The 26,318-nt window shown below is 32.7% G+C and overlaps 1 protein-coding gene across 3 annotated transcripts; it reads left to right on the top strand.

Moving 5' to 3' along the window:
* The first annotated feature begins 23,051 nt into the window (after window positions 1–23,051).
* Window positions 23,052–23,707, top strand: LOC120080211 (dolichyl-diphosphooligosaccharide--protein glycosyltransferase subunit 4A). 3 transcript variants are annotated; one of them, XM_039034787.1, is made up of 2 exons: window positions 23,052–23,155; window positions 23,409–23,707. In XM_039034787.1, the coding sequence occupies exon 2, from the start codon at window positions 23,414–23,416 to the stop codon at window positions 23,525–23,527; it is 114 nt and encodes a 37-aa protein (XP_038890715.1). In that variant the 5' UTR covers window positions 23,052–23,155; window positions 23,409–23,413; the 3' UTR covers window positions 23,528–23,707. The 3 variants fall into 3 exon arrangements, with proteins under 3 accessions (XP_038890715.1, XP_038890716.1, XP_038890717.1); XM_039034788.1 differs by having other exon boundaries at window positions 23,090–23,155; window positions 23,370–23,707; XM_039034789.1 differs by having other exon boundaries at window positions 23,149–23,155; window positions 23,414–23,707.
* Window positions 23,708–26,318: the final 2,611 nt, after the last annotated feature.

The raw sequence follows: 26,318 nt of genomic DNA, 5'->3' as shown, positions 1-26,318 counted from the left end.
TAGAGCAGAAGTATCATCTCATCCGTGAGATAGTGCATTGAGGGGACGTGATAGTCACGAAGATCACTTTGAAGCACAACGTTGCTGACCCGTTTACAAAGGTTCTCACGACTATAGTTTTTTAGAGTCACCTTCAGAGCATGAGTCTACGGGACCACCTGCGACTGGACTAGGGCAAGTGGGAGATTTTTGTACTGGACCTTAGTGCCCTATTTTATTGTTTTGTACTTGTTGTTTTGTACACCCCACTCGCTTTAGGACAAGTGGGAGATTATTGAGGTTGATGCCCTAAACTCTCGTTGGGTTCTGTAGTTTGTAAACACCTGTATTAAACAAACGTTTGTATTCTAATAATATGAGATATTTTCTTCACTGTTGTATATGAAACATGAGATGTTTTATTTGTTTTATCACAAACCAATAAACTAAGATCCCTAGTTATCGTTGTAACTTAAGCATGTATGTGGAGACATACAGGTGGATTATGCCTTAAGTGATAACCAAAATGGTCTGTTGTATATGGATATAGGAAGGAAACCTTATCCTGGTGACACTACGGATGCGGCCCGCTTTATAGATTGTTACAGGTGTTGTGATGTACTTGTAGAATATCAGCATCTGATGGTGAGATAGAACATAGTTTAGATCCACTGTGTTATTGCTGACTTTTTTAGATATGAAATGACGGTTTACCTTTATGTACTTTGTTCTTTTATGAAGAACAAGATTTTTTGCTATGTTAATTGTTGCTTGAGTATCACACCATATTTTGAATGAGGCCAATGTCTCTAGTTTTAGTTCTTTCAAATGTCTTTGAATCCACATTCCTTCCAAAGCTAGAGCTTGGTATTGAGCTTCTGCAGTGTTTCTTGCCACAATTTTTTGCTTTTTACTCCTTCAAGTGGCTAAGTTGCCCCAAACATAAGAGCAATAACCAGATGTAGATCTTTGATAAGTTAATTCTCTAGCCCAACTAGCATCAGTATAGATTCAACCATCCTACTTGATGACCTTTTAAACAATAATCCATGACCTGGAGTCCTTTAAAGTATTTTAATATTCGATTTACAACCTTTAGATGATGTTTGTTTGGATTGTTTATATATTGGCTAACAATACTAATTGAGTATGTAATATCTGGTCTTGTATGTGATAGGCAAATTAATTTTTCCACACGACTGCTCTTGTCAACTGCAATTATCTTTCCACTTTAGTGTTGGACTATATTTGGATCCATAAGTGTTTCACTAGGCTTACACCTAAGATTTTTGTCTCATTTAGTAAGTCATAAAATATATTTCCGTTGAGAAATGACAATACCATTCTTAGATCTCGCCACTTCCATTTCTAAAAAGTATCTCAAATTTTCCAAATCTTTTATTTCAAATTTTGTTGTAAGTACTTTTTCAGATAAAGTATATCCTCTGGATTATCCCTCTAATGATAATATTGTCTATATATACTATAAGAATTGCACTTTTACCATTTGAGGATTTCACAAACAAAGCTCAGTTTGACATTGACAATAACCACTTTTAATCATAACTTTTGCAAATCTGGGAAACCAAACACAGGAAGATTTTTTAATCTATATAATAACTTTCTCAACTTGCATACCAAGTTTCGATTAAACTTTTTTACCACTCTAGGGCAATCTGCATGTAAACTTCTTCATCAAGATCACTATTCAAGTGCATTTTTAACATCAATGATAGGCCTCCAATTATGTTGCAATATCAAGAAAGAAAGAATAGAGGAGAGGTAGTTGAATCGATTAAGGACTACTTTCAATTTTGTTGGGAGAAGTGGAGGTTTAAAAGAAAAATAAACCGAAAGAGAAGGGACGAAGGATTTTGAATATCAGAAGTGAGGAAGGTAAGCTCTCGAGAGTGGGAGTTTGGAAGTCTCTATCGTGTAGATTCAATTGTAGTATGTCGCTCATCATCTACCTCTTCTACTAAACGATCGTGCAGCAGAGCCCAACAATCGTATAGCATTTGGTAGGCGATCGTATAGAATTTGGTACGCGATCGTTAGTATCTTGTAAGCAATTGTAGGGTATTTTGTAAGCGATCGTCTAGTATTACTCAGTGATCGTGTAGAGACTGTAAGCGATCGTATAGAACTTTGTAAACGATCGTTTGGAGTTTGATAAGTGACCTTCTAGTCTCTGTTTGTCTAATATCATTTAATAAAGAATTCATTCATCATTTAGTTTCTATTCTAGGAGATTGTACCAACTCGTTACTGTTGGGATTGGTGTCCTAATTCTCCCGGAGTCTCATTGTTTTGTAAAAATACACATTGTTTAATGAAAAAATAAGTGTTATTTAATTCTAGTATTTACTCATATTTAATAAACAAAGCTCCTTGATTATCTTATATGAACTTAAGCATGTATATGTGATATATAAGTGGATCATGCCTTAAGTGATAACTTAAATAGGTCTATGGTATAAGGATCAAGGTGAGATACCTGATCTTGTGACACTACGGATACGATCTGCTTTGTAGAGATTTGCAAGTGTTGTAAACTACTACAGATGGTAGATCCTAACCATTCATGTGTAGACGTGCAAGCGGAGGTATCCTATACAAAGAGTTTGTATAAGACCTGGACCACGAGATTACTAGACTCTGTATATAACACCGTTGATACTAGAGACTTACATCTCACCTAAACGACCATAGGTGACACGACCTCAATCCTAAGTATTTTGGAAACTCTTGCCTTTGAGGGCAGTCCTTTGATTAGTATGGGTAAGAGTGATCACATTGTCAACTCAACATGCCTATCTTTTTGGAGACTTGTTTGATCTAGGAGCTGGGAACTCAATCCACAAGATGAAATTCACTGCTTTTTTGAAGCAGGGATAAGTAGAAAAATTGCTCCCTTAAGGGTTGATTCCGGGCTTGAACATAGTGGCCACAGCTTCTCTTTGGAAGAGAAGACTCGGTCATAGTGGGACTATGATTTATGTTCATTAGAGAGATCAGTGGTACTTAAGGAGACATATGTAACTACAGGGGCATAATGGTTATTGGCCCAGTTGTACTTACAAGTGATCTATGAAGGGTTGTTGCACTGCTGATTGGTTAAGATACAAAATATATATGTGGTAAGGAGAGTTTAGCTGTTGGTCTTTAGTGGAGTGTCTGGCAGTTAACGGATGGTGGATCCCGGGACTAAAGAGTTTAGTCAGTTATTCACGTACCGTTGGAGCTTCGAGCTACAAGTCCATAAGGTTCCCTTGGTAGCTCAATGGATTCAGTTGAGGATTAGTTTTTGGTGTTGATTTGAAATGTTCAAATTGACAAGAGGTATTTTGATTATATATGATATAATTGGTATGATGTATGAGATACATCTAGTGGAGGATTGATGTAAATGAGATTTACATTAAGTACCATGAAATAGAAAAAGAACTATGGTTTATATGTTTCATGAGATGAAATATTAAAACTATCGGTTATAAATATAGTATGATAAGTTGGTTATCATTTATATTTATAATAATATTAATTATTGGATAATTAATTTTTTTTCTTTAATAACCAATTGAGTGGGTGGTTATTGGATCTTCATGGTAACCGTGAGATAAAAGAAAAATGGTTTTCCTAATTTTAGTAAGTTTTACAAATTTGTAAAAAGTTTTTTGAGATTTCTCTCGACAAAAAGGGATCGAACGGTAGTCGTTAAGTAAATATGGATTTACTAAACGACGTCTAGGGCGAGCTAAACAATCGTGTAGTGGTGAACTAAATGATCGCATTGTATTTACCAAACGATCACATAGTTTTGCTATACAATCGCTTGTCCAAAGTAAACGATCGTGTAGTGTCTGTAGGCGACAGACCGACTAGGCAATGAGCTAAATAATTGCATAGCTTTTGCTAGACGATCGTATAGCTTTAGCTAAACGATTAGACATTGACCTATATGATAGGTCTCCGTCATCTCCCACTAGCCCAGTCGTGTATGCAATCGGTGTTTCCTCCTTCGTCTGCCTTATTCCAAGTCCGAACAGAGCCTACTCTCTGGATTCTCACACTACCAAGGTAGCCTTGTTGGTGGTGTTATACTCAATTCGAAATCGTCGAGGTTTTCTGGAGGTCGTTCGTGCTGTTGCTAAGGAGTTCGTGACCAAGGCGATAGTTGAGGACGAGTGCGAAGAGTTTGTGCTTCGTTGTGGTCATGTAGATTGAGCGTTCGAGGTTGCTGTTGTTCGATTGGTCATGCGTAAAGAAGCGTGGAGACACATCTTCAATTGTTCGTACAATTTTTCCCTTTGTGTATTTGTAGTTATTCATGCTGTAATTTTTATATCAATTGTATAACCGCTTGTTTGAAGACGACTGTAAATATATTGTTCATTCATGATTGTGATTTGGAATAATCTTGTTTCTGCTGCTCATGAAAATCTCGAATCCGATTTCCTTCAGTTATGATAATAAAGTCTTTCAAGAATCGGTATCCTAACAAATTGGTATCAGAGCAACCACCTGGGTAAGCATGGTTCAAAAACATTTTGAAGAGAAACTGGAGTTATTGAACCAACAGATCTCTGAACTCAGGGTCGAAATGCAGAAATTGCCAACCATAGAGGAGAATTTGGTAACGTTAGCAAAGAGCATTGTGCAATTGTGATTGCAGGCAGAGAAACATCAGCAAATGTTCATTTCCTATGTTACGAAAATGGCCAAAGAAAAAGCAAAGTTGATGGAAGAGGCAGAAGGATTGAATGCCAATAAGGTGTGTGGAACAAATAGTTCGGTGAAAGCATCTGGTGAAGAAGCGATTTGCTACCGGAGTGAATTCAAGAAAGTAGAAATGCCAGTGTGTTAGCGGAAGTGATCCAGACGCGTGGTTATACAAAATAGCCCGTTATTTTCAAGTTCATAAGTTGACTGAATTTGAGAAAATGACAGTGGCAGTTGTGAGTTTCGACGACACTGCATTAGATTGGTACCGGTTGAAGGTAGACAAAGAGTCGTTCAAAGATTCGGAAAACTTGAAGAAAATGATGTTAGCCAAATTTCGATCTTCAAAAGAGGGATCGATCTGTGGAAGATTCTTGGCTATTAAACAAGAAATGACTGTGGAAGCATATCGATCTGTGGAGTATGCTCATTTCTTGCCTTTGAAACATCCTTTAAATACTGGTATTGTAGTAGAAACATTTTGTAGATAAATAGTTAAACTGCACGAGGTGCCGAAGTTCATTGTCTCAGACCAAGACAAGGAGTTTGTGAGTCACTTTTGGCAAGAGTTGTTTCGACTGTCGGGTACCAAACTCCATCGCAGTACAGTTTCTCATCCTTAGTCGGATGATCAGACAGAGGTGGTAAATCGTAGCGTGGAAATGTATTGGAGGTGCTGCTGTGGAGAGCTACCGAAAGAATGGATTAACTGGTGGCATTGGGTGAAATATTGGTATAACACTACGCATAATGCTTCTACTGGCTTTGCACCTTTTCAGATTGTGTATGGACGACAACCTCTAGTGTTGATTTACTATGGGAATGATTGTACGGCCAAAGCGACTTTGGGCCAACAAATGCGAGACAGAGATGCTGCATTGCGCGTGCTTAAAGACAATTTAAGGGTGGCTCAAGAGAAAATGAAGAAGTTTGCTGACAAGAAGCGACGTGATGTTAGTTTTCAAGTTGGTGATTGGGTGTGGCTGAAGTTGCTGCCCTATCGCCAAATTTCAGTTCGGCAAAAGCAAAATGTGAAATTATCTCCCAAGTATTATGGACCATATTAGGTGGTGGACAGAGTGGGATCAGTAGCTTACAAATTGAACCTTTAGACATGTCGATCTAGCCAGTGTGTCATGTGTCACAGCTAAAGAAATGAGTTGGACAACTAGAACTTTACCTTGAGGACAAGGTAAAAGTGGAGGGGGTAGGTAATGATAGGCCTTCAATTATGTTGTAATATCAAGAAAGAAAGAATAGAGGAGAGGCGGTTGAATCAGTTAAGGACTACTTTCAATTCTGTTAGGAGAAGTGGAGGTTTAAAAGAAGAAAGAAACGAAAAGAGAAAGGATGGAGGATTTTGAATATCAGAAGTGAGGAAGGTGAGCTTTCGAGAGTGAGAGTTCGAAAGTCTCTATCGTGTAGATTCAATCGTAGTGTGCCGCTCATCTTCTCTACCTCTTCTACTAAGCGATCGTGCAGCGGAGCCTAGCGATCATGTGGCATTTGATAGGCAATCATATAGAATTTGTTAAGCTATCGTGTAGTATCTTGTAAGCGATCATCTAGTATTACTCAGCGATCGTGTAGAGACTGTAAGCGATCATATAGAGTTTTGTAAATGACCGTTTGGAGTTTGATAAGTGATCGTCTAGTCTGTGTTTGTCTCATATCGTTTAATAAAGAATTCGTTCATTCGTTTAGTTGCTATTCTGAGAGATTGTACCAACTCGTTACTATAATAAAGTCTTTCAAGAATCAATATCCTAACAATCAAGTTGATAAATAGGCCAATCTAGATTTACAACTAAAGATAAAAGTACACGTACAATGCTCAATTTTGCAACAGGGGCAAAAATCTCTTGGTAATCTATACCATATGAGTGGGTAAAATCCTTAGCAACAAGTCTTGCTTTAAATCTTTCAATATTGTCATATGATTTGTACTTAACCATGAAAATCCAACCAAGAAGATTCTTTCTAGGAGGAAGTTTAGTAAGAGTTCACGTTCCATTACTTTCAAGAGCTTTAACTTCTTCATCCATAACATTTTTCTACTTGGGATCTTTTAGTGCATCTTGAATATTTTGTGGGATTTGAATGTTGTCCAACTTAGTTACAAAGGCTTGATAAGATTGAAGCAACTTTCTATATGTCACATATTTTTCAATGAGATGGCTAGTATAACTTTTGAAACCTTTTCTCTGAGTAATTGACAACGTTGTATCATCAACCAACGGAGCCATGAGAGTAAGATTCTTACCAATGGGATTCAGTGAGAATCAGCTTGGTTCATGTGCTTGACCTACTGAGTTTTTCAAGGGGCCTCCTATTCTTTTTTTTATAAAAAATAGGAATTCGACTTTGTGAGGCTTTAGGTTCAAAAACAGTAGGTGAATTAGATATGGAAGTAGGTAGCTCATTTAGTAAATGAGGGGTTAGGACCTCGATAGAAAGAGTGACAAAAGTAAACTTAACTTCCAATGGATCAAATTCTCTCATATTCTCCCCCTGAATTTGAGATTTGAAAAAAAATATATATTGATTTTCAAAAAAAAAAAAAAAAAAAAGGTAACATCCATAAATGTATACATTTTTCTAGTGGTTTGAGAATAACATTTATTCCCTTTTTGGTGTGATAAATAACCTAGAAAAATGCACTTTATAGATTTTGGGTCAAGTTTGGATTGATGAGAAGAATGGTTATGAATAAAGGAAGAACATCCAAATACACGAGGAGTTAAATTGGAGGAAAAATTTGGAGTTGGGGATGAATTTTGAGAAAAAAATCTCTAGGAGATTTAAAATTGAGAACTCAGCTAGGCATTCGATTTATAAGATATGTGGCAATGTGGATGATTTCTCCCCAAAAAAGTTTGAAACATTATGGGCAAACATGAGAGAACGTGTTGTTGGGTTTTATGTTCTAAAACTTCTAGATAGTAAATGTTATCAATTGATCGTCATCAAAGAGTTATCGATGTTAATTAAAGAAATGTTATTGATTGTTTTGTATTCTATTTTGTCTTTGTTGGGGTTGATGTCCTGAATCTTGTAAGGTTTTGTAATTTGTAATTGTAATGTACAAACATTTTATTTATGTAATAAAACATGTGATATTTTATTTCAAAATTAGTTGCATTAACCACAAACCAATAAACTAATATCCTGGGTTATCTTGTAAGCTTAAACATGTATGTAGAGACATATGGGTGGATCATGTTTAAGTCATAACCTAAATGGTCTGTAGTAGATGGATAAGGTCGGATACCTTATCTTGGTGACACTACGAGTATAGTTCGCTTTGTAGATGTTACAATTGTTGTAAAGTGCTACAAATGATCTGATCCTGATCATTCATGTGTAGACATGTGAACGGGGATATTCTATACAAATGAATTTCAATAAAATTGGACCACAAAATGTTTAGTCTCATTATATGACACCGTTTATAATAGAGACATACGTTTCATCAGGATGACCATAGGTAACATAACCTGAATCTTGAGTGAGTTGTGAATTCTTGTCTATAAGGGCAATCCTTTGATTTGTATGGGTGAGAGTGGTCAGATCGCCTACTCAATAAGCCTACCATTTTGAGATTCGTCTTATTGAAGAGCTAGGAACACAGCTACACAAGAAGGAATTCACTCCTTCCCCAATGTCGAGGCAAGTAGATAAATTGCTCTTTTAAAGGCTGATTCCGAGCCTTGAACAATATGACGCCACACCCTCTCCTAACCCGATAAAGGTTTTGGTCATAGTTGGATTTGATTGATTGTTCATTAGAGGGATCATTGGTACTTAAGGAGTTAAATGTAACTATAGGGGTAAAACAATAATTTTGGTCCACCTATACTTATGAACAATTTGTGAAGGGTCATCGTACTGTTGATTGGTTATATCCAATGGACACAGAAATATATCTGTAGTGCGAAGAGTGCAGCTATTAGTTTCTAGTGGAGTGTCCAACAGTTAACTGATGATGAATAATTTAATTAAAGAGTTTAATTAATTACCCACGTACCGTTGGAGCTTCAAGCCATGAGGTCCCCTCAATAGCTCAACGAGATTGAATGAGAATCAGTTTTTAGATTAATTTGAATTGTTCAAATTAATTGAGGGAATTAATTATATATGATATAATTAATTTAATTTTAATTATATATCATATAATTACTATAATATATTGGATATATTATAATATTAAGTATTTGTGAGAGGAAATAAATATTTGAATATGATTCAAATATTAATTGTATGAATTGGATTCATATAGTTGAATTTAATATAAATGTGATTTATATTAAAGCCATTAGTGAGAGAAAAGAAACTATAGGTTATATTATATATGATACAATATTACAACTGTAGGTTATATGTTATATTTGATATAACGTATAGTTTAATATATATTATATGATAAGGTAGTTATCATATTAATATATATTAAATTATTTATAATATATATATATATATATATAATTATTTGATTAGTTTTGCCCCCCCCCCCCCCCCCACTCCTCTTTTCTCCCCACATTATGTAAGTAGGAACAATTGCTACATGGTTTCCTTCTTCTTCCTGAAAAAACTCACAAAGGAGTTCTGGGTTCTCAGAAAAAACTATTGTTCCTTATTTTCTTCTCTCAATCAATTCTCTTCCCTCACAAAAAATCTAAAACAATCAGAGCCCACACCTTCTGGGTTCTTTACTTGAGAATACTGAGGTTTCCATTGTGGTGTTGTCCACTTGGAGACTGAGGGTTTTTTCCAATTGAAGAAAACTTTCTTTAAAAGGTAAGAGTTTTCTAACCCATTTTAATTTTATGTTATCTCGTTATTAGCATGTATAATTATTTATTGTTAAAATACATAATTGTTTTCCATCTCTGTAAAATTATGACTTCTGTAAAAATGGGATTTGGGACGATCCACTTCCGCTCAAGAATCTCCTCATTTAGGATCCTTCAATTGGTATAAAAAAACACAAGGTTTTGATCCAAATTCCCAAAATTTTACAATCATTGACGGGTATTTGCATTCTGTAAATCCATACGATGAGTTTTATGATGAATGGTTTGCATTAATGGATGTTTACGGGATTGGGCATTTAGATTTATCGCTTTTGTTTTACAAATTTGGTGTTGTAAATCCCGTGTTTTAAGGCGTAAACTTGCGATCGAGTCTATAAATTCATATGTTGAGTCATTCATGGTTGTTCCTAACTGGTTTCTGGAGAATTCAAGGCGGAAAAACAATGAAGTTTCGAAGTAGTTCGAAACTGTAGAGTGGCGACTGTACAATAGCGTTGTGATGTTGTGCTAGCGTCGCGATGCTGCGATGTGGGGAACAAAGAAATTCTTCATAGCATTGCGACGCTAGGGCATAACGTCGAGAAATTCCGAGATGGAGATTTCATGCGGTTCTGCCCTAGTTCATGGTCTGCCGATCCGGTTCGGTTGGTGGGTTCTCCGGTTCGAGCTGTTTGGGTTCATCTGGATTGGTTCCTTGTCTGGTTCGAGCGGTTCAAGGCCCGGGTCACCTGTTTCAAATCGGAAGGCTTTTATTTTGTAATAGTTAGCCTTATTTTTTTTTAATAGGTGCCCAATCCCCGTCCATTAACTATTAATTTAGATATACATGTGATGTATGTTTTATTCATTTTTTATATGTCATATATAATAAAATCCCACCATAGGTTATGCATTTAATTTCATGCATCATTTATATTATAAGTGTTATATATATGTATATGCATGATTTAATTAATATAGCATGTCCATGCATCATATAGTATAAAAGTTATAATATATGCATGCATGCATTAATAGCATATACATGCATTATTTATATTATAAATGTGATAATATATGGTTCAATGTATGTATGGATGTATGCTATTATATGTGTCATTACTTTATTATATAAATGTTATATATATTAGTAATGAAATGAAGTTCCATGAAGTATGACACTACCTTAGATAATTTATAAATGTTATAATTTACTAAAGTATGTCAAAACATGCAATGTATGGTTTTAATTTATTTCATTGGTTTATATTTGTTATAACAAAATGAAATTAGAAATTAAAATCAGTAATTAAGAGTTGCATGTAAACCTTAAGTTACAATCATCTTTTAAAATTGTTTAAAACATGATTCACATAGACCTACGATCACTTTTCTAAGAAAGTTAAAATTTAGTCGGGTAGTTTATAATTAGAATTTAGTCCCATAGTTTAATAAAATCTTCTAAGTAGTCAGGGTGTGGGGATTAAATATGAGAATTTTATCGAACCATAAGGACTAGTTATGAGGTTTTATCTAACCATAAGAACTAAATCTTAACTTTTAAAACTATAGAAAATAGGAACTCATACCAGTTCAACAATTCGTAATAAAAATCGGTACAATCGTAATGAAATTTCATTGATAGATCAATCGTACTAGGTCACAATTGCAAACGTAATTGGTTTTCTTTTGATTATGTTTACTTAGAATTACGATTCTGTCACATTTATTGTTACCGTTATTGTTACGTTCCATTTAAACAGTAGCGGTAATAGTAACAGTAATGATAAGATAACAATAAATGTGACAGATTCATATTTCTTATATCGTAATCATAACAATAATAGCAACAGTATGGGTTAGCGAGTCCCATGCGTAATATTGAAAATGTAATCTGATTGATCACCTTCCACTTTTCAATCATATTACTTTTTTTTTATTACAAACTTAGAAGTGCGCCACATTTCATTACAATTACGGAATACAGGTAAACAACAACGTGATCAAATTGGGTTTACTTTTCAGATTACCAATAATTTATGAATTTTTTTCTCAAGTAAATAGAGCTTAAATTCTAATTTTTTTTTAAAAAAATAATAATCACCAAATTTATAATTTAATTTTTTTTTTTTAATAATATCAAAATGGGGTTGGAAATCACATTTTAAACGTGGCAAATTATTACTTTCAAAAAAGAACTATGTGGAAGAATTTTGGCAGCTTGCGAGCCACGTGGCCGGCTTTGAAGTGCAAAGTGGGTCACATGCAATGTGAAGCCTCTTTTATCTCATTTGGATCTGGGTTTCATGGAGGGTTTTTAATTCGCCAAGTGGAAAGTAATATCTTAGCCACACAATTAAATTATAAACATATCTATTTTTTTTTTTTTAGTATATATTCATTCTCTAAACTTCGATCATGGGAACAATTTAAAGATGACATGTATCTTAGATATGGATTCATTTTGCATGGAGGGATACATGTTGGTATATCAATTTCAGCCCTATACATTTAATTAAATACATTATAATTTTGATGTAAACCATGAATTTAAATCTCTACTTTAAAGGTGTGTATCCGATTAGGATGTTAAAGAATTTTTTTTCTTTTATATTTGTGACTGTCTGGACCAACTTACACGTACCCTTTTTTATATATTAGTGTTCAAACCAACTTACTCTTACCTGGATTAACCACCTAATCCTACAACATTTTGGTGTCAAGGATGTTAGACGTATTTAAATAATAATATGTATGAATTTAATGGGTGGAAGCTCATTCCTACTTAATTAGGGTTTAATGGGATTCGGAATCCTAATTACTATGGTCCTCAATATATCAAAACAATAAACAGTCAGTCTTTTTTGAATCCAGAAAGATTTCAGAAGGGTATTCAGAGTTTTTGGTTAAAGAAGACAATAGTCAATTTATATCTATCACAATTTTTTTCAATAGAATACGGTATGTTATTTTGACAATTTAACATGAATAATCCTAGAGTTAACCTATTCAATATAGAGTTAAAGTAATTAGGCTAACAATTGGTATCAGAACATGTGTTTCATTTTTAATTGTTGGTTTACCTTCGTTTTTTTTTTTTATTGATTTTGTGATTTAATTTTGATTTTGGTTAAAGAATTATTATTAATTAAAAAAAAAAGAAAAAAAACCACCCCGAAACCATCCATGTGCATAAAGTTCTCGTCGGTGGTATGTATATGTATTGTGAGTTTCATTCGCAGGTGATGCCGACTGTTGTTTCGTGAATTTCGGTTGCAGGTCTTGCGGCTGAAGGGATTGGGTCTCTTGCCGCTGCTCTGTAGAGCCTTGAAGAAGTGTGGCCCACACACTTCCGGTTATTGGCTTGAATTATAAATGTTTTTTTTTTAAAATTTAATTCTTAACAAATAACTTTGATTTTTTTTTTTTTTTTAAGAAAATCAAGTTTTTATAATTGGTAATATGTAGTTTTAAATTTAATTTTTTTATCGATAATTTTGTGAATCTGGTTTTAATTTGATTAATTAGTTGAGGATTTAAGATTTATTGATCATGTTGTGGATTAAATTTAAATTTGATTGATATTTTGGTAAATTTAAATTTAAATTTGATTGATATTTTGGTGGATTTAAATTTAAATTTGCTTGATGATATTTGATGATATTCACATGTTTATATTGCTTTAGTTGTATTATATGTATACAATTATTGAGAAAATTTTGGTAAAGATTATATGGTGTTTTTCTTCTATTACTTTTGTACAATAAAATTATTATATTATTGTGCCTTATATTTTGGATTGAATTGATCAAAATAATATGATACCAAAATAGTCTATGTTGTCTAGATTAATTTAATTATGAAAGATGTGCATATTCATGAAATTATGCAGATAATTATCGATCCAAAAAAAGATAATTGCTTGGCCAAATTGTGGGTATGCATGTGATAATGAGTATGTGATAATTATAAAGATTGCTCATGTGAAAAATAGTCGGTCCAAAGAAATGCTATTTTTTGACGTAATTTATTGTCAACACTTAGATTACTGCATTGAAAGTACCATTTACAGTTGGTGTTTTTGCCCAAAGGCTAGACATCAATGTTGTGTTAGGTATTTTGTTAAAGGGGTCCACTGTATATGTGAAATTATTTTATTATATTTTAATTGTGAGTATATGTTTTGTTGTTTATTGTTTCAGTTAGTTTTACTCAAATATCTAGAAATATGAGTTCAATCCCTAAGTTGAATAGATCGAACTTCAAGATTTGGAAGGAAAGCCTAGAGATACTTCTCTTATGTATGGATTCGGATCTCGCATTAAGGACTGATAAACCTACTTCTACTAAGGAACGATCAAATATTGCTAATATAGAGAAGTGGGAACAGTCAAATCGTATGTATCTGATGACCATTAGGCACTCCATTCCGAATTCTTTTCGGGGCTCTATTACAGAAAGTGAAAATGCTAATAAGTTTCTTGCTCAAATTGAGAAATGTTTTAATAAAAATGAAAAGGGAAGCAAGTAGTCTTTTGACTTCCTTAACTTCTATAAGGTATAAGGGCAATGAAAATATAAGGGAGTACGTTATGGAAATGTCCAATCTCGCAAATAAGTTAAAGGCACTTGATATCGAGATAAATGAAAATTACTCGTGCATGGTACTTATCTCTCTTCCTGCACAATTTACTCAGTTTAAGATAAGCTATAACACTCGAAAGGAAAAATAGAGTATTAATGAGTTTATCTCACAATGTGTGCAAGAAGAAGATAGGATTAAGAGAGAAAGGACATAAAGTGCTCATTTGGCAACTGACTCTCATGATAAGAAGAAAAGGAAATCTACGGGTGCTGCAGAAGGGACCTCTCAACAAAATAAGAAAGAGAAACAGATTACTAAAAATCCTTTTTTTCTCTTTTTCTCTTTTTTTTTTTTTTTTGTGTAAAAAAGAAGGTCTCTTCAGGAAAGATTGTCTCTAATACACCAAATAACGTGTAAATAATGGTAAACTTCTTACTTTGGTTTGTTCTGAAGTTAATTTAGCTTTTGTACCTACCGATAATTGGTGAGTAGGTTCTAGTGCTACTACTCACATAAGTATATCAATGCATGGTTGCCTGCAAGACCAGCCGCCAAGTGAGGCTGAAAGATTCATCTATGTAGGCGATGAAAAAGCAGTTCCAATTGAAGCTGTTGGGAATTTTAGATTACATTTAAAACTAGTTGTTATTTGGATTTGAATGTATTGTACCATTATTTAGACGGAATTAAGTTCTATTTTCGGTTTGGATAAATTTAGTTTTTCATGTTCTTTTGGAAATAATAAAGTTAATCATTTTCAAGATTCTAAGCTTATTAGTATCGGTTCTTTAATTGATAATCTATATATTGTTGATTTCTTTTGCTTCATTTAACAAGATCTTGTTATCTAATTCATATGGTATAAAGCATAAATTAAATGAGAATTCCACTATGTTATGGCACAAGCGCTTAGGCCACATCTCCAAATAGAGAATTCAGATACTTGTGTCAGATGGAATTCTTGATTCCCTTGATTTAAGTAACTTTGACATTTGTGTGAAATGTATTAAGGGAAAACAAACAAACATAAGAAAATTAGGTGCCAACAGATGCTCAAACATCTTAGAACTAATACATACAAACATTTGTGGTGTATTCCCTTCGGTTTCTTGGAATGATATTTTGTTACGTTCATAGACAATTATCAAGATATGGGTACCTATATTTAATTCATGAGAAGTCTCAATCTTTAGATGTTTTCAAGTCTTTCAAAGCTGAAGTTGAACTTCAACTTGGAAAGAAAATTAAGGCTGTCAATTTCCAATCGTGGTGGTGAATACTACGGCATATATGATGGATCAAGTGAACAATGTCCAGGACCCTTTGCCAAATACCTAGAGGAATGTGGAATCGTTCTGTAATACACTATGTCGGGAAAACCCAACATGAATGGTATGGCAGAAAGGCGAAATAGAACATTTAAGGATATAGTAAGAAGTATGATTAATCATTCTTCTCTACTAGAAACCCTCTGCAGTGAGGCACTAGAGACTACAACATATATCCTAAATAGGGTATCTAGTAAAATAGTAGCTAAAACGTCTTATGAGCGGTGGACAGGAAAAAAGTCTAGATTAGGTATCTTCACATCTGGGGTTGTCCAAATAAGGCTAGACCTTACAGGCCTAATGAAAAAAAATTAGAATTAAGAACTATTAACTGCTATTTTATTGGGTATTCTGAGTGCTCTCAGGGTTTTAAGTTTTATGATCCTACTTCTAGATCATTGTTTGAGATGTGAAATGCTAGACTCCTTGAGGATGTTGAGATTAAAGAGGAAGATAACATAAGGAAAGTTGTCTTTGAAAAGGAATTGATTTCTTTTCCAAATATGGTTATAAATGATGTTCAGGCTCCAATTCATGATTTCACTATCGAACCAATTATAGAAAAGACAACATCGAAGTCCCCATTGTTGACTTTGAAGTTTAAACTCAACAACTTCAAGAAGTGCCACTAAGGAGATTCACTAGGGAAAGAAGAAGTACAATTTCAGATGATTATATTGTATTTCTTCAAGAACATCAAGATGATGTAGGCATAATGGAAGATGATCCAATCAACTTCCAACAAGCTCTACAAAGTTCTAACAAGCTCTACAAAGTTCTAACTCTCAAAAGTGGATAAATGTTATGGAAGAGAAAATAAAATCCATGAACGATAATGATTCATTGGGAACTTGTCGAATTGCCATCAAGAATGAAACCCATACATTGTAAATGGATATATAAACCAAAAGGGATTCGCAAGGAAATATCGAAAGATATAAGGCTCATCTTGTTACAAAAGGTTTTACTCAAAAGGAAGGCATTGAGACTTTCTCTCCAGTTTCATCGAAAGACTCTTTCAGGGTAATCATGGCACTAATAGCTCACTTTGATTTAGAGTTACACTAGATGGATGTAAAAACTACATTTCTCAATGGGAACATTGATGAGATGATTTATATGGTAAAATTAGAAAACTTTGTATCTTGTAATTCAAAGACTATGGTGTGCAAACTGAAGAAATCTATCTATGGCCTCAAGCAAGTCTTTCGTCAATATTATCATAAATTTCATGATGTAATAACCTCCTTTGGTTTTAAGGTAAATATCGTGGAATATTATGTATATCACAAGTTCAGTGGGAGAAAATCAATCTTTCTAGTGTTAATGTAGATGAAACGCTCATAGCAAGTTTATTGCATGACATTAAGAGGCTTCTCAAAAAAAAAATTTGAGATGAAGGATCTTAGTGATGCTTCTTTTTGTATTAGGAATTGAAATACTGTGAGATCGTTCTCAAGGTATTTTGAGATAGTCACAAAAGAACTACATTAAAAAGATTTTGAGTAGATTTGACATGAAAGATTGTACACCAGGAAATACCTTTGTCGCTAAAGGTGATAAATTTCATTTAGGTCAATGCCCCAAGACTGTACTCAATACTAAGGAGATACAAAAGATTCCCTATGTATCGATTGTTGAAAGTATAATGTATGCTCAAGTATGTACTCGTCTAGCTATTGCGTTCATAGTTGGAGTGTTAGGTAGATATTTGAGCAACCCGATGATGGATCATTGGAAAGCAACCAAATGGGTTATGAGGTAATTACAGAGAACAAAAGATTATATGCTCACTTATCGGAGATTAGAAGTTCTGGAGATCATTGGGTATTCTTATTTCAATTATGTTGGATGTCAAGACACTTTGTGATCCACTTCTGGCTATATCTTTATGTTGGCTAGAGGAGTTGCATCCTAGAAAAGTGTCAAACAAACGCCGATGACTTCTTCTACCATGGCTGCCGAGTTTATAGCAATGTTATGAGGCATTCAATCAGGAATATGTTTGCGAATTTTTATCACTAGGATGCAGATAATGGTTGGCATAGAAAGATTACTAAAATTATTTTGTGACAATAAGTCGAAAGTGATGTATTCCAACAACAACAGAAGCAATGTGAAGTCAAAGCACGTAGACGTGAAGTTTTTGGTTGTTAAAGAAAGAGTTTAGAATGGTCAAATTTTGATAGAACACTTAGGAACAAATTCTATAGTGGTAGATCCATTGACTAAAGGTTTATCACCTAAAGTTTTTCATGAGCATGTTACTCACATGCGTGTTAGTCACTTTTTTGATTCCATGGTTTAGCGGGAGTTTGTTATTGAGGATGTTCTTTTACCTTAATTTATTTTCTATATAAAATAAAGTTAATGGTTTATGTTTTATTATCTAAATTTGTTTATCATGCATGTGATTTAGTAAATACAGGTTAGCATAAAGTTTTTAAGGATGATCTCATTAAGGAATTTGGACCAATTGGAAACAGGCATGATCTAGATCACTTCTCCTACAAAACAAACAAAAAATGACTCCAATGCCAAAGTCAGGACAGACCATACAAAATTACTCATATGAAATTATAATAATGTATTTATAAGGAGAATAATTTGTAGTTTATATATATATATATATATATATTGTCAGAATTAGGATGAGATGTATTTTTCCTTATCCCACAAATTATGATTAGATCTGATTGAATCAATGACTAGTTGGCTTTAGACTTATTTGATCCTAATCCAATCTTTTATCCTAACTTTTGACATATTTCGTCAATCCAATTTCACCCACAACAATTTTGAAATGCAACTATATTGTTAGAATGAAGTTTGGGTTGATGATTTTTTTTTAATTACTGGTGCTACCATCATTGATTTACCATTTCTTAGTTCTTCATCCTCTTTTTTATTCTAGTACTTAAAAAAACTAGACAAAGCATATATTTTCAGAAGTTCGAATCTCCATCACAACATGTTGAATGGAGAAGTTTTTTTTGCTACACCTTGACTCGCTCCATCTCCATTTAGATGGGTTAGGGGATAGGGAGATAATTGTATTAGTTAAACCCTTAAACTAATCAATTTAGATTCTTGATCAAAATTTTCATTGAAAATTATCGTGCATTTACTCTAATCGCCTCTTCTGTAAAACTAACATTTGAAGAAGCCTACACATTTATGAAAATTAATGCAGGGATGATTTTCAATCATGCAATCATAATGAATGGTCTAGATTGAGTGTGTTAGATAAGGAATTTAATTGACTCAAATATAAGTTTCACACAATATTGGTCTAACAAAATCTAAATGAGAGTTCAAATGGATAGTTTAGAATTTAAATTGATATAATTATTATTTTAAAATTTTAATTGATAGGACACTCAAAGTTTAACCGTTACAAATTAATATTTGTCCAAACTTTTACTTTGTGCGATTTTTTTTCTTTTGTTGAAAAGATATTTTTACTTTGTGTGTTTATATATAAACTGTAAATAGGAATTTCTTATCATTAATAACATTTAAATACATTTTTCAATAACATATTTTATATAATCAAAATTAAAAAAAGAATAAAATAGATGGAAAACGGTTGCTAAACCTTATTTTTGCAATTTTTACAACATTCTAATCCCAAAAAGGGAGCCGAGACGGGACGACCCTCCCCAAACATAATATGTTGAACTAAAAAAAGGAATTTTGTGAATTTTAAAAACCAAATCTCTAAATTCTAACTTGATTCAAGAATTTCGTGGATTTTAAAAAACGAATCTCTACAACATTATATTATAGTAATGCGATTAAAGAGTTTTTTTTTTTTTTTTTTATAGGTTCAATGCAACTATAAATCTATAATTACGTGGCACGCATTTGTTTTCTGTGCTGGAAGAAATTAGACGTTAATTTGAATGACCGTTTTTATTGTGGAATCTTTTCGATTGTTTTTTCAGTTTTGTTTATTTCTCTTTTATTCTAAAAAAAAAAAAAAAAAAACACACACAATGACAAATATAGCAATCATATTCAAAATATTAACAAATATAATACAATGCAAAAGAATTTGTGAATATAACAAAATTTAAATTCAATTATCACTCTATCATAGTCTATCACTCTATCGTATTACTAATAGAAGTCTATTCAACAATATGATTTATAGTTGATAAATGATTTTTTTTTAAATAATGTTATTTTAATAGTTATTAACAATAATAGGGTTGGGTGGATAATATGGACAAATATAGGTTTTTTAATCGGTACACGATTACATTTAAATCATGTACCGGGTACACGATTAGCCAGTACACGAGTCCCTATGTTCTAGCACGCGTAGACTGCCAATGTGGCAGTCATGCAGCGTTGACCAAGGTACACAATTATCCTAAGTCATGTATCGGGTACACAACTTAGTGGTCCCTTAAACGCTACAGCCCCTTCTTCTTCCTCCATCCGAGAGTGTTTTCTTTTTGCTTCCTCCCCATTACTGCCGTAGCCCCTTATTGCTGTCGTCGTAGCCTCTTTTCTTCCTCCATCCGATCATGAGCTTTTTCTTGTTGCTACCGCCGTGAGCCGATCTACCACTCGTTGTCTCCAATCTTTGTAGGTAAAGTTTTTTCTTTAATTTTTTTTCCAATATATGTATTTGTTTATAAAAATGAGGATCAAGTTCGAAAATGAAGATTGCTTCACATATATATCATTTTGTTTGCATTTGGGCTGAATTAAATGTATAGTTTATGGATCCATGATTTAAATGTATAATCTTTTGATATATGTTGAATTTAGAAATTGGATTTTGTTAGACCGATTTTGTTGGGCTATTTTTTTTAGATGATTTTGTTGGTAGTTGATTTAAGAAAATATATGTATTTGTTTATAAAAATGAAGATGGCTTCATATATATCATTTGCATTTGCATTTGGGCTGAATTAAATCATAGATATACTATTTTGTTTTTATTTGGGCTGATTTAAATGTATAGTTTACGGATCTTAGATTTGGGTTGATTTAAATGTATAATATTTAGATCTTATTAAACTTAGAAATTGGATTTTGTTATGTGATGGATTTTGTTATGTAATGTAATTTGAACTTCTTAGGTAATAGAGCCCCGTCCTTCTAATACTGTACAATTATATCAACAAAATACGCATCGTTCACAATCGATATGGGATAGTTCTTCTACCGTAGTTTTGAGTTTTCAGAGAAGGGAGGCATCTACACAACATACTATCTCATTTGATCAACGTATTATTCCCTATATTGAACGGGCAAGTTTTCTTAGGATTGCACATATGAGATTTATCCAACTTGATTGACACCTCATTACTGCTTTAGTTGAGCGTTGGAGACTAGAAACCCACACATTTCATCTGCCTTGTGGGGAATGTACAATTACATTGCAGGATGTTGCCATTCAGTTTGGATTACGAGTGGACGGAGAACCATTGACAGATTCATTACAATATGATTGGAAGAATGTTTGTGATGAGCTCATAGGCGTTCTACCAGATGATCTAAAAGGCTCAAGATTGAGTATCCCATGGTTGGCGTCCTAGTTTCCAGAATTACCTGTCGATGTCGACGACATCAGCGTACGTAGGTATGCACGAGCATATATTATACAGCTTATTGGAGGATTTTTGTTCGCTGACAAGTCAAACACTCTAGTACATCTCATGTGTCTCCCGCTACTGTCTGATTTCGAGCATGTTGGTACGTAATCATGGGGTGGTGTCTATCTTGCATGGTTTTATAGAGAACTTTGTCGGGCTACTAATGCACAAACATTGAAAATAGCGAGGTCGCTGATACTAGTACAGGTATGGGCTTATGATAGATATCCAATTATAGCACCACAAGTCCAGTTACATGCCACAGGTCATCCGTCCACTTAGTGGCAACTATTAATCTCATTTATATATTTATTTCATTGTCATTTTATGTAAAAATATAAATTAATTGTATTTTTTTTAATTTTAGATGAAGTGGTGTATTAGTTGCATCTGAACAGTCAACAAATATGTTGCTAGTATACCGAAAAATATTTGATAGACTAATGCACAATCAGGTAACAAATGTATATATAAATGAATATTTAAAACATTTTGGATGTATAATTATCTTTCTTTTTTTTTTTTTCCAGATTAATTGGACACCATACACACAAGATATTTGGTCATCACTACCTAATTACTGTCATGATGGTGAATACGCCTGGTTGACTGTTAGCCATCTTATATGTTTCCATACAGTAGAGTGACATCATCCAGATCGTGTGTTGAAACAGTTCGGTCTGCGACAAACGATACCTTCGTTGTGCTATACACTCTCAGCACTATACCAGATTGATTTGAGAGGTAAGCACGACCAAGACTGGCGTCAAATTCACGCGAAATATATATCCTACTAGCACCTGATCACAGGGAGAAATAACAAATGGGTCAGCTGTATCAGATGACTACTTTTCCTAGTACGATTCAATCACGAGACGATTTATCACACCTGACGGCGCTTACTGTTACTGTATGGTAAAATATTTAAAATAAAAAAATTTTCAAATATATGATATGAATATTGTTTAATATTTATTTTTTTCATCGAACAAAATAATTTTATTGGAGATGTACAACAATATTCAGTACAGCACAATTTACCAAAATTGGGTTCAATGTGTCACCAAACATTGGTCCATATAGAAAGTATTATTCAACTAACAATGACTCAATGTTGCTGATACTGATCAAAGACGTATTCGTCATAGACGACAACAACACTAATTTAGAGGCACACGAAGACAAACTCCATGTGGGGTAAGGGCCAGGGGTCGTCTTTAAATTTCATGTAAACTTCTACTTTTAAATTAAAGAACTAATTGTAAATCTTCTTTAGTATCATGACATTTTTTTTTTAATATAAGTGCAGAATAATTATGTTTTTATTGTAGATTAAATATATAATTAAGTTTAATGATGAAGGAATTTGTGGACTCGATCTTAAAGTCTTAATATTGTTGTACATCTTCGATTAAAAAAAACAAAAATTAGTCAATCTATTTTTAAAAAAAGAAAAAAATCGTGAACCCCGTCCACGAGTATCTCTTCGACCGGTCAACCAACTGAGTCGACATGGTATACAATTTCCCTTCATACCAAAACTACCCTATTTTTGTCAATACTTTTCATTCCTACCTTTTTTTAATAATACTTTCCTATGTATTCCATTTTTGTCAATAATTTGAATCAACCATATTTTTTAACTTGATCTCTGATAAATTTTACCATAATTGCAATTCTTAAAAAAATGTTGTTAAACATTTAATTACTATCTATTATCCCTTTAAAACTGAGGAAAAAAAAAAAAAAAAAAAAAAAAAAAAAAAAAAAAAGACAATTCAGCATTACAATAGTCAAAGGCTGAGTGAAGTACGGAGGCCCAATAAATGAAACTAAAATTAATGGGCCGGAGCCCAAACATCCGTTTGTGAAAGCTGCATAGATTAGAAACGNAAAAAAAAAAAAAAAAAAAAAAAAAAAAAAAAAAAGACGATTTCATAAAAGGATCTTGTTAGGCTGAGTGAAGTACGGAGGCCCAATAAATGAAACTAAAATTAATGGGCCGGAGCCCAAACATCCGTTTGTGAAAGCTGCATAGATTAGAAACGAGGTTATTTCCCATAGCATCTCGAAGAATTTCGTCGTCGGATCTTCTTTTTGTCTTCGTGTTTCTCTCTCAATCGATCAGATCGGAAGGTAAAGTCGTCTTCCTCTTTTCCTCTCAAATTTTGATTCTAATATTTTATCGATCTTTCTTACTTCAGTAGTAGAATCTCCTTTTCTTACCGAATTTCGATTCTTAATCTCTAGACTTGTGAATCGATCTTCCAAACTGTGTTATTAGGTTACGATGTCTAGTTTTTTGAAGAATTTGAAATGTTCAGTTTTCTGAAATTTGAAATCATTGTAGGCGATTGAAGATTTTAATTTCCGTTGTATTGTTGCGCAGCGCAGATGATTGACGATCAGGAACTAGGTTTTCTTGCCAATTTTCTCGGCATTTTTATCTTTGCCTTAGTGATTGCCTATCATTACGTTACGGCTGATCCGAAATATGAAGGCAACTGAGATCTCGTTGATTCAGATGCCTAGATTGATTGGTAAAATGCACTACTGTTAGATGTATACTGTTTTTGATCTGTATGTTAGGTTTTCCTTTTTCTCCTATGAGAATTTTCTCCCGGCAACAATCGATGTAAGCAACCTTTCACTATGAAATCGTAACGTATTTTCATTATTTTTCATGGCTCTTTGATTGATTTCACTTAGTTACACGTATTTGATTGAATTTCTTCCTACGGCCTTGAGTTCCTTCAAATTTGTCTGCAAGTTGAGTGCATAGAATCCGCAATTTGGAATTTCTTTTCCAAAACTTTTCTTTATACTGGCTACTCTGTTTCATTAGGATGTTTAACATGAACTTTTTTTTTTTCAATGATTTTAAATCTCAAGAATGTTTGTTAAGTTTCACTGAGAAAATTTCATCCGTAGCGGTATGCACTAGAATTGTTGGATGAATATTGTTTTTTTTCTTTCATCCAATGGATCAAAATGGATCAAAGTTCTTCACATTAGGATCAAAATAAACATTTTTAAAGTATAAACCAGGAACTAAAATTAACCAAAGTTGAGAGTCTAATAATTAAAATAGACATTTTAAAAATATTAGACTAAGATAAACAAAAAAAAAATCAAAATAGTTTTTAAACTTTTTTTTTTTTTATCGTCCCACCTTAATATCACATCATTTAAGTATTGATCTATAGTAATTTTTATAACAAAACAAGTTTACTAGGAAAGTGAATAACAAAATAACAGTAGGGATTAAGTGATAAAATAGAGTGATTTTGAAAAATATTTGTAAAAAATGAGGTTGTGTGGAAACTATTTAATAGAGGTAATTTTTGTCTTATTTGATTCGGTCTTTGCAAGAAACTGAAATGTAAATATTTTTTAACTTTTTAATTTTCCTTTGAATTCCGTCTTTACAGGAGAAACTCCCATTTTTTTACATCTATCATGCAACCCACTATGTTTTTATTTAAATATATATCAAAAAGGTTTTCTTTTCTTTTCTTTTATTTTCATTTACTTTGAACTTTTTTTTTTCTTTTTCTCTTTTTAGTCTATTTTCTTTAGAATTAAATAGTCTTTTCTATTTTTTTTTTTTTAATTTAGTACATTGAAGCTTTTTTAAGATTTAAATTAATTATAAGATGTTACATATATTATCTAATTCTATAACAAAAAATATTTATTTTTTGCAAAACTTTATAATTTAACAATTTTATAAATTTCAATCATTTGAATCACTCAAATATAAATTTGTAAACTTGTAGTTTGAATTATAAAATATAAATATGAACCAAATGTCTTTTAAAAAAAATGTTGTTGATGCCAAAAAAAATAAAAAGAGAGATCAATTGTAAATTTGTATTTCAAAGTATGAATGTCTGACTTGAGTGCATGTGGTTTGGCACTATACCAGTGCTCAATTCCTTAGGGCACTTAGACTATTTTCTCTAGAAATATAAATTTATCGTTGATGTAATTTTTTTCTTCAATCAATAACAATAATAACATCTATTTGGGAAGATATTTAGTTCTTGTTTATATTTTATAATTGAAACTTTATAGGTCATTGAAGAAGTTTGTGACATGGTGTAAACAATCCTATTGAAGTTTGCATATTTATTAACTTAATTTTTCTCTCTTTCGTTACTTTTCATATTTTGTGGAGGAATTCCGTTTCTCCTCTATTTTTACTTTTCACTTTCATCGAATAACTTTATCTTTCTTCTTTTACTTTTGACATTTATCGAGAAATTTTATCTTAATCTTCTGTCATAAACACAAACTTACTAACTACAACATATTAATTATAGACTTATTAATTCCACTCAATGAATATAAGGACCGATTCGAATGGCTTAAATTTATAATGTTATTGAATTCAGAAGTTTTGTAAAAAAAAATTATTATTATTATTTTTTAACATAGAATTAGACAATTAACATCTTATTGTTAATTTAAGTTTTAAAAAAGTTTCAGTGTCCTAAATTTTTTTTTTTTTTTTTTTTAAAAAAAGTTTAGAAAAAAGTAATTTCTAAAGAAAAATAGACTAAAGAAAAGAAGGTTGAAAATAAATGAGAAAAAAGATAGGAAAATAAATAAAAGAAAAGAAAATCTTTTTTGATATATATATATATATATATGTATGTATGTATAGGCTGCATAAAGAATGAATATAAGTGTAAAAATAAAATTAAAGAAAAAAAGAAAAAAAGGGAATTTCCGTCGGACCTTTAATATTAATATTGTTGTTTTCAAAACTTATTAGAGAAATATTGTTGTTTTGAAACGTATTAGAGAAATATTGTTGTTTTGGGAGTTCGAGGCTAGAGGTCGAACGTTGAGAACTCGACTAATGTGGAGGTCGAACGCTGAGAACTTGACGAACAAAGAAAAACTTGAAAACAATACATAGGCCGAAACTTCAACCCTCGACAAGAGAAATCTCGCGAATCTCGAAGGTTGAAGTTTAGACACACATCCACCCTTGAGATTGCAGGTTTATTACTTTTCTTTTTCCCTCATAGAGGAAATAAAGTAATGAGATGGTATACTATATGTATCGATGGGGGATGGCTATATTTATGGGAGCGAAGCGCATGAATACAAGTTATGCCTGGGAATGAAAGACAATTTCAAATTAGCTTTATCTACGAACAAAAATTTTGTATATTAGGTTGTCGAAGGTTACACACATGTCGAAACTTCAAAGCAATTAAGGGGATAAGTGGGCTGAAGCAGGTTAAGGAGAGAGCGAGATTCAAAGCGAGATTCAAAGCGAGATAGT

This window comes from Benincasa hispida, chromosome 6 (genome assembly GCF_009727055.1).
Source record: "Benincasa hispida cultivar B227 chromosome 6, ASM972705v1, whole genome shotgun sequence".
Classification (NCBI taxonomy): domain Eukaryota; kingdom Viridiplantae; phylum Streptophyta; class Magnoliopsida; order Cucurbitales; family Cucurbitaceae; genus Benincasa; species Benincasa hispida.
The sequence above is the reverse complement of the archived record's forward strand: the minus strand, read 5'-3'. Positions and strand labels throughout refer to the sequence as shown.

Coding starts and splice junctions, on each gene's coding strand:
- LOC120080211 (XM_039034787.1), top strand. CDS start 23,414: ATGATTGACGATCAGGAACTAGGTTTTCTTGCCAATTTTCTCGGCATT.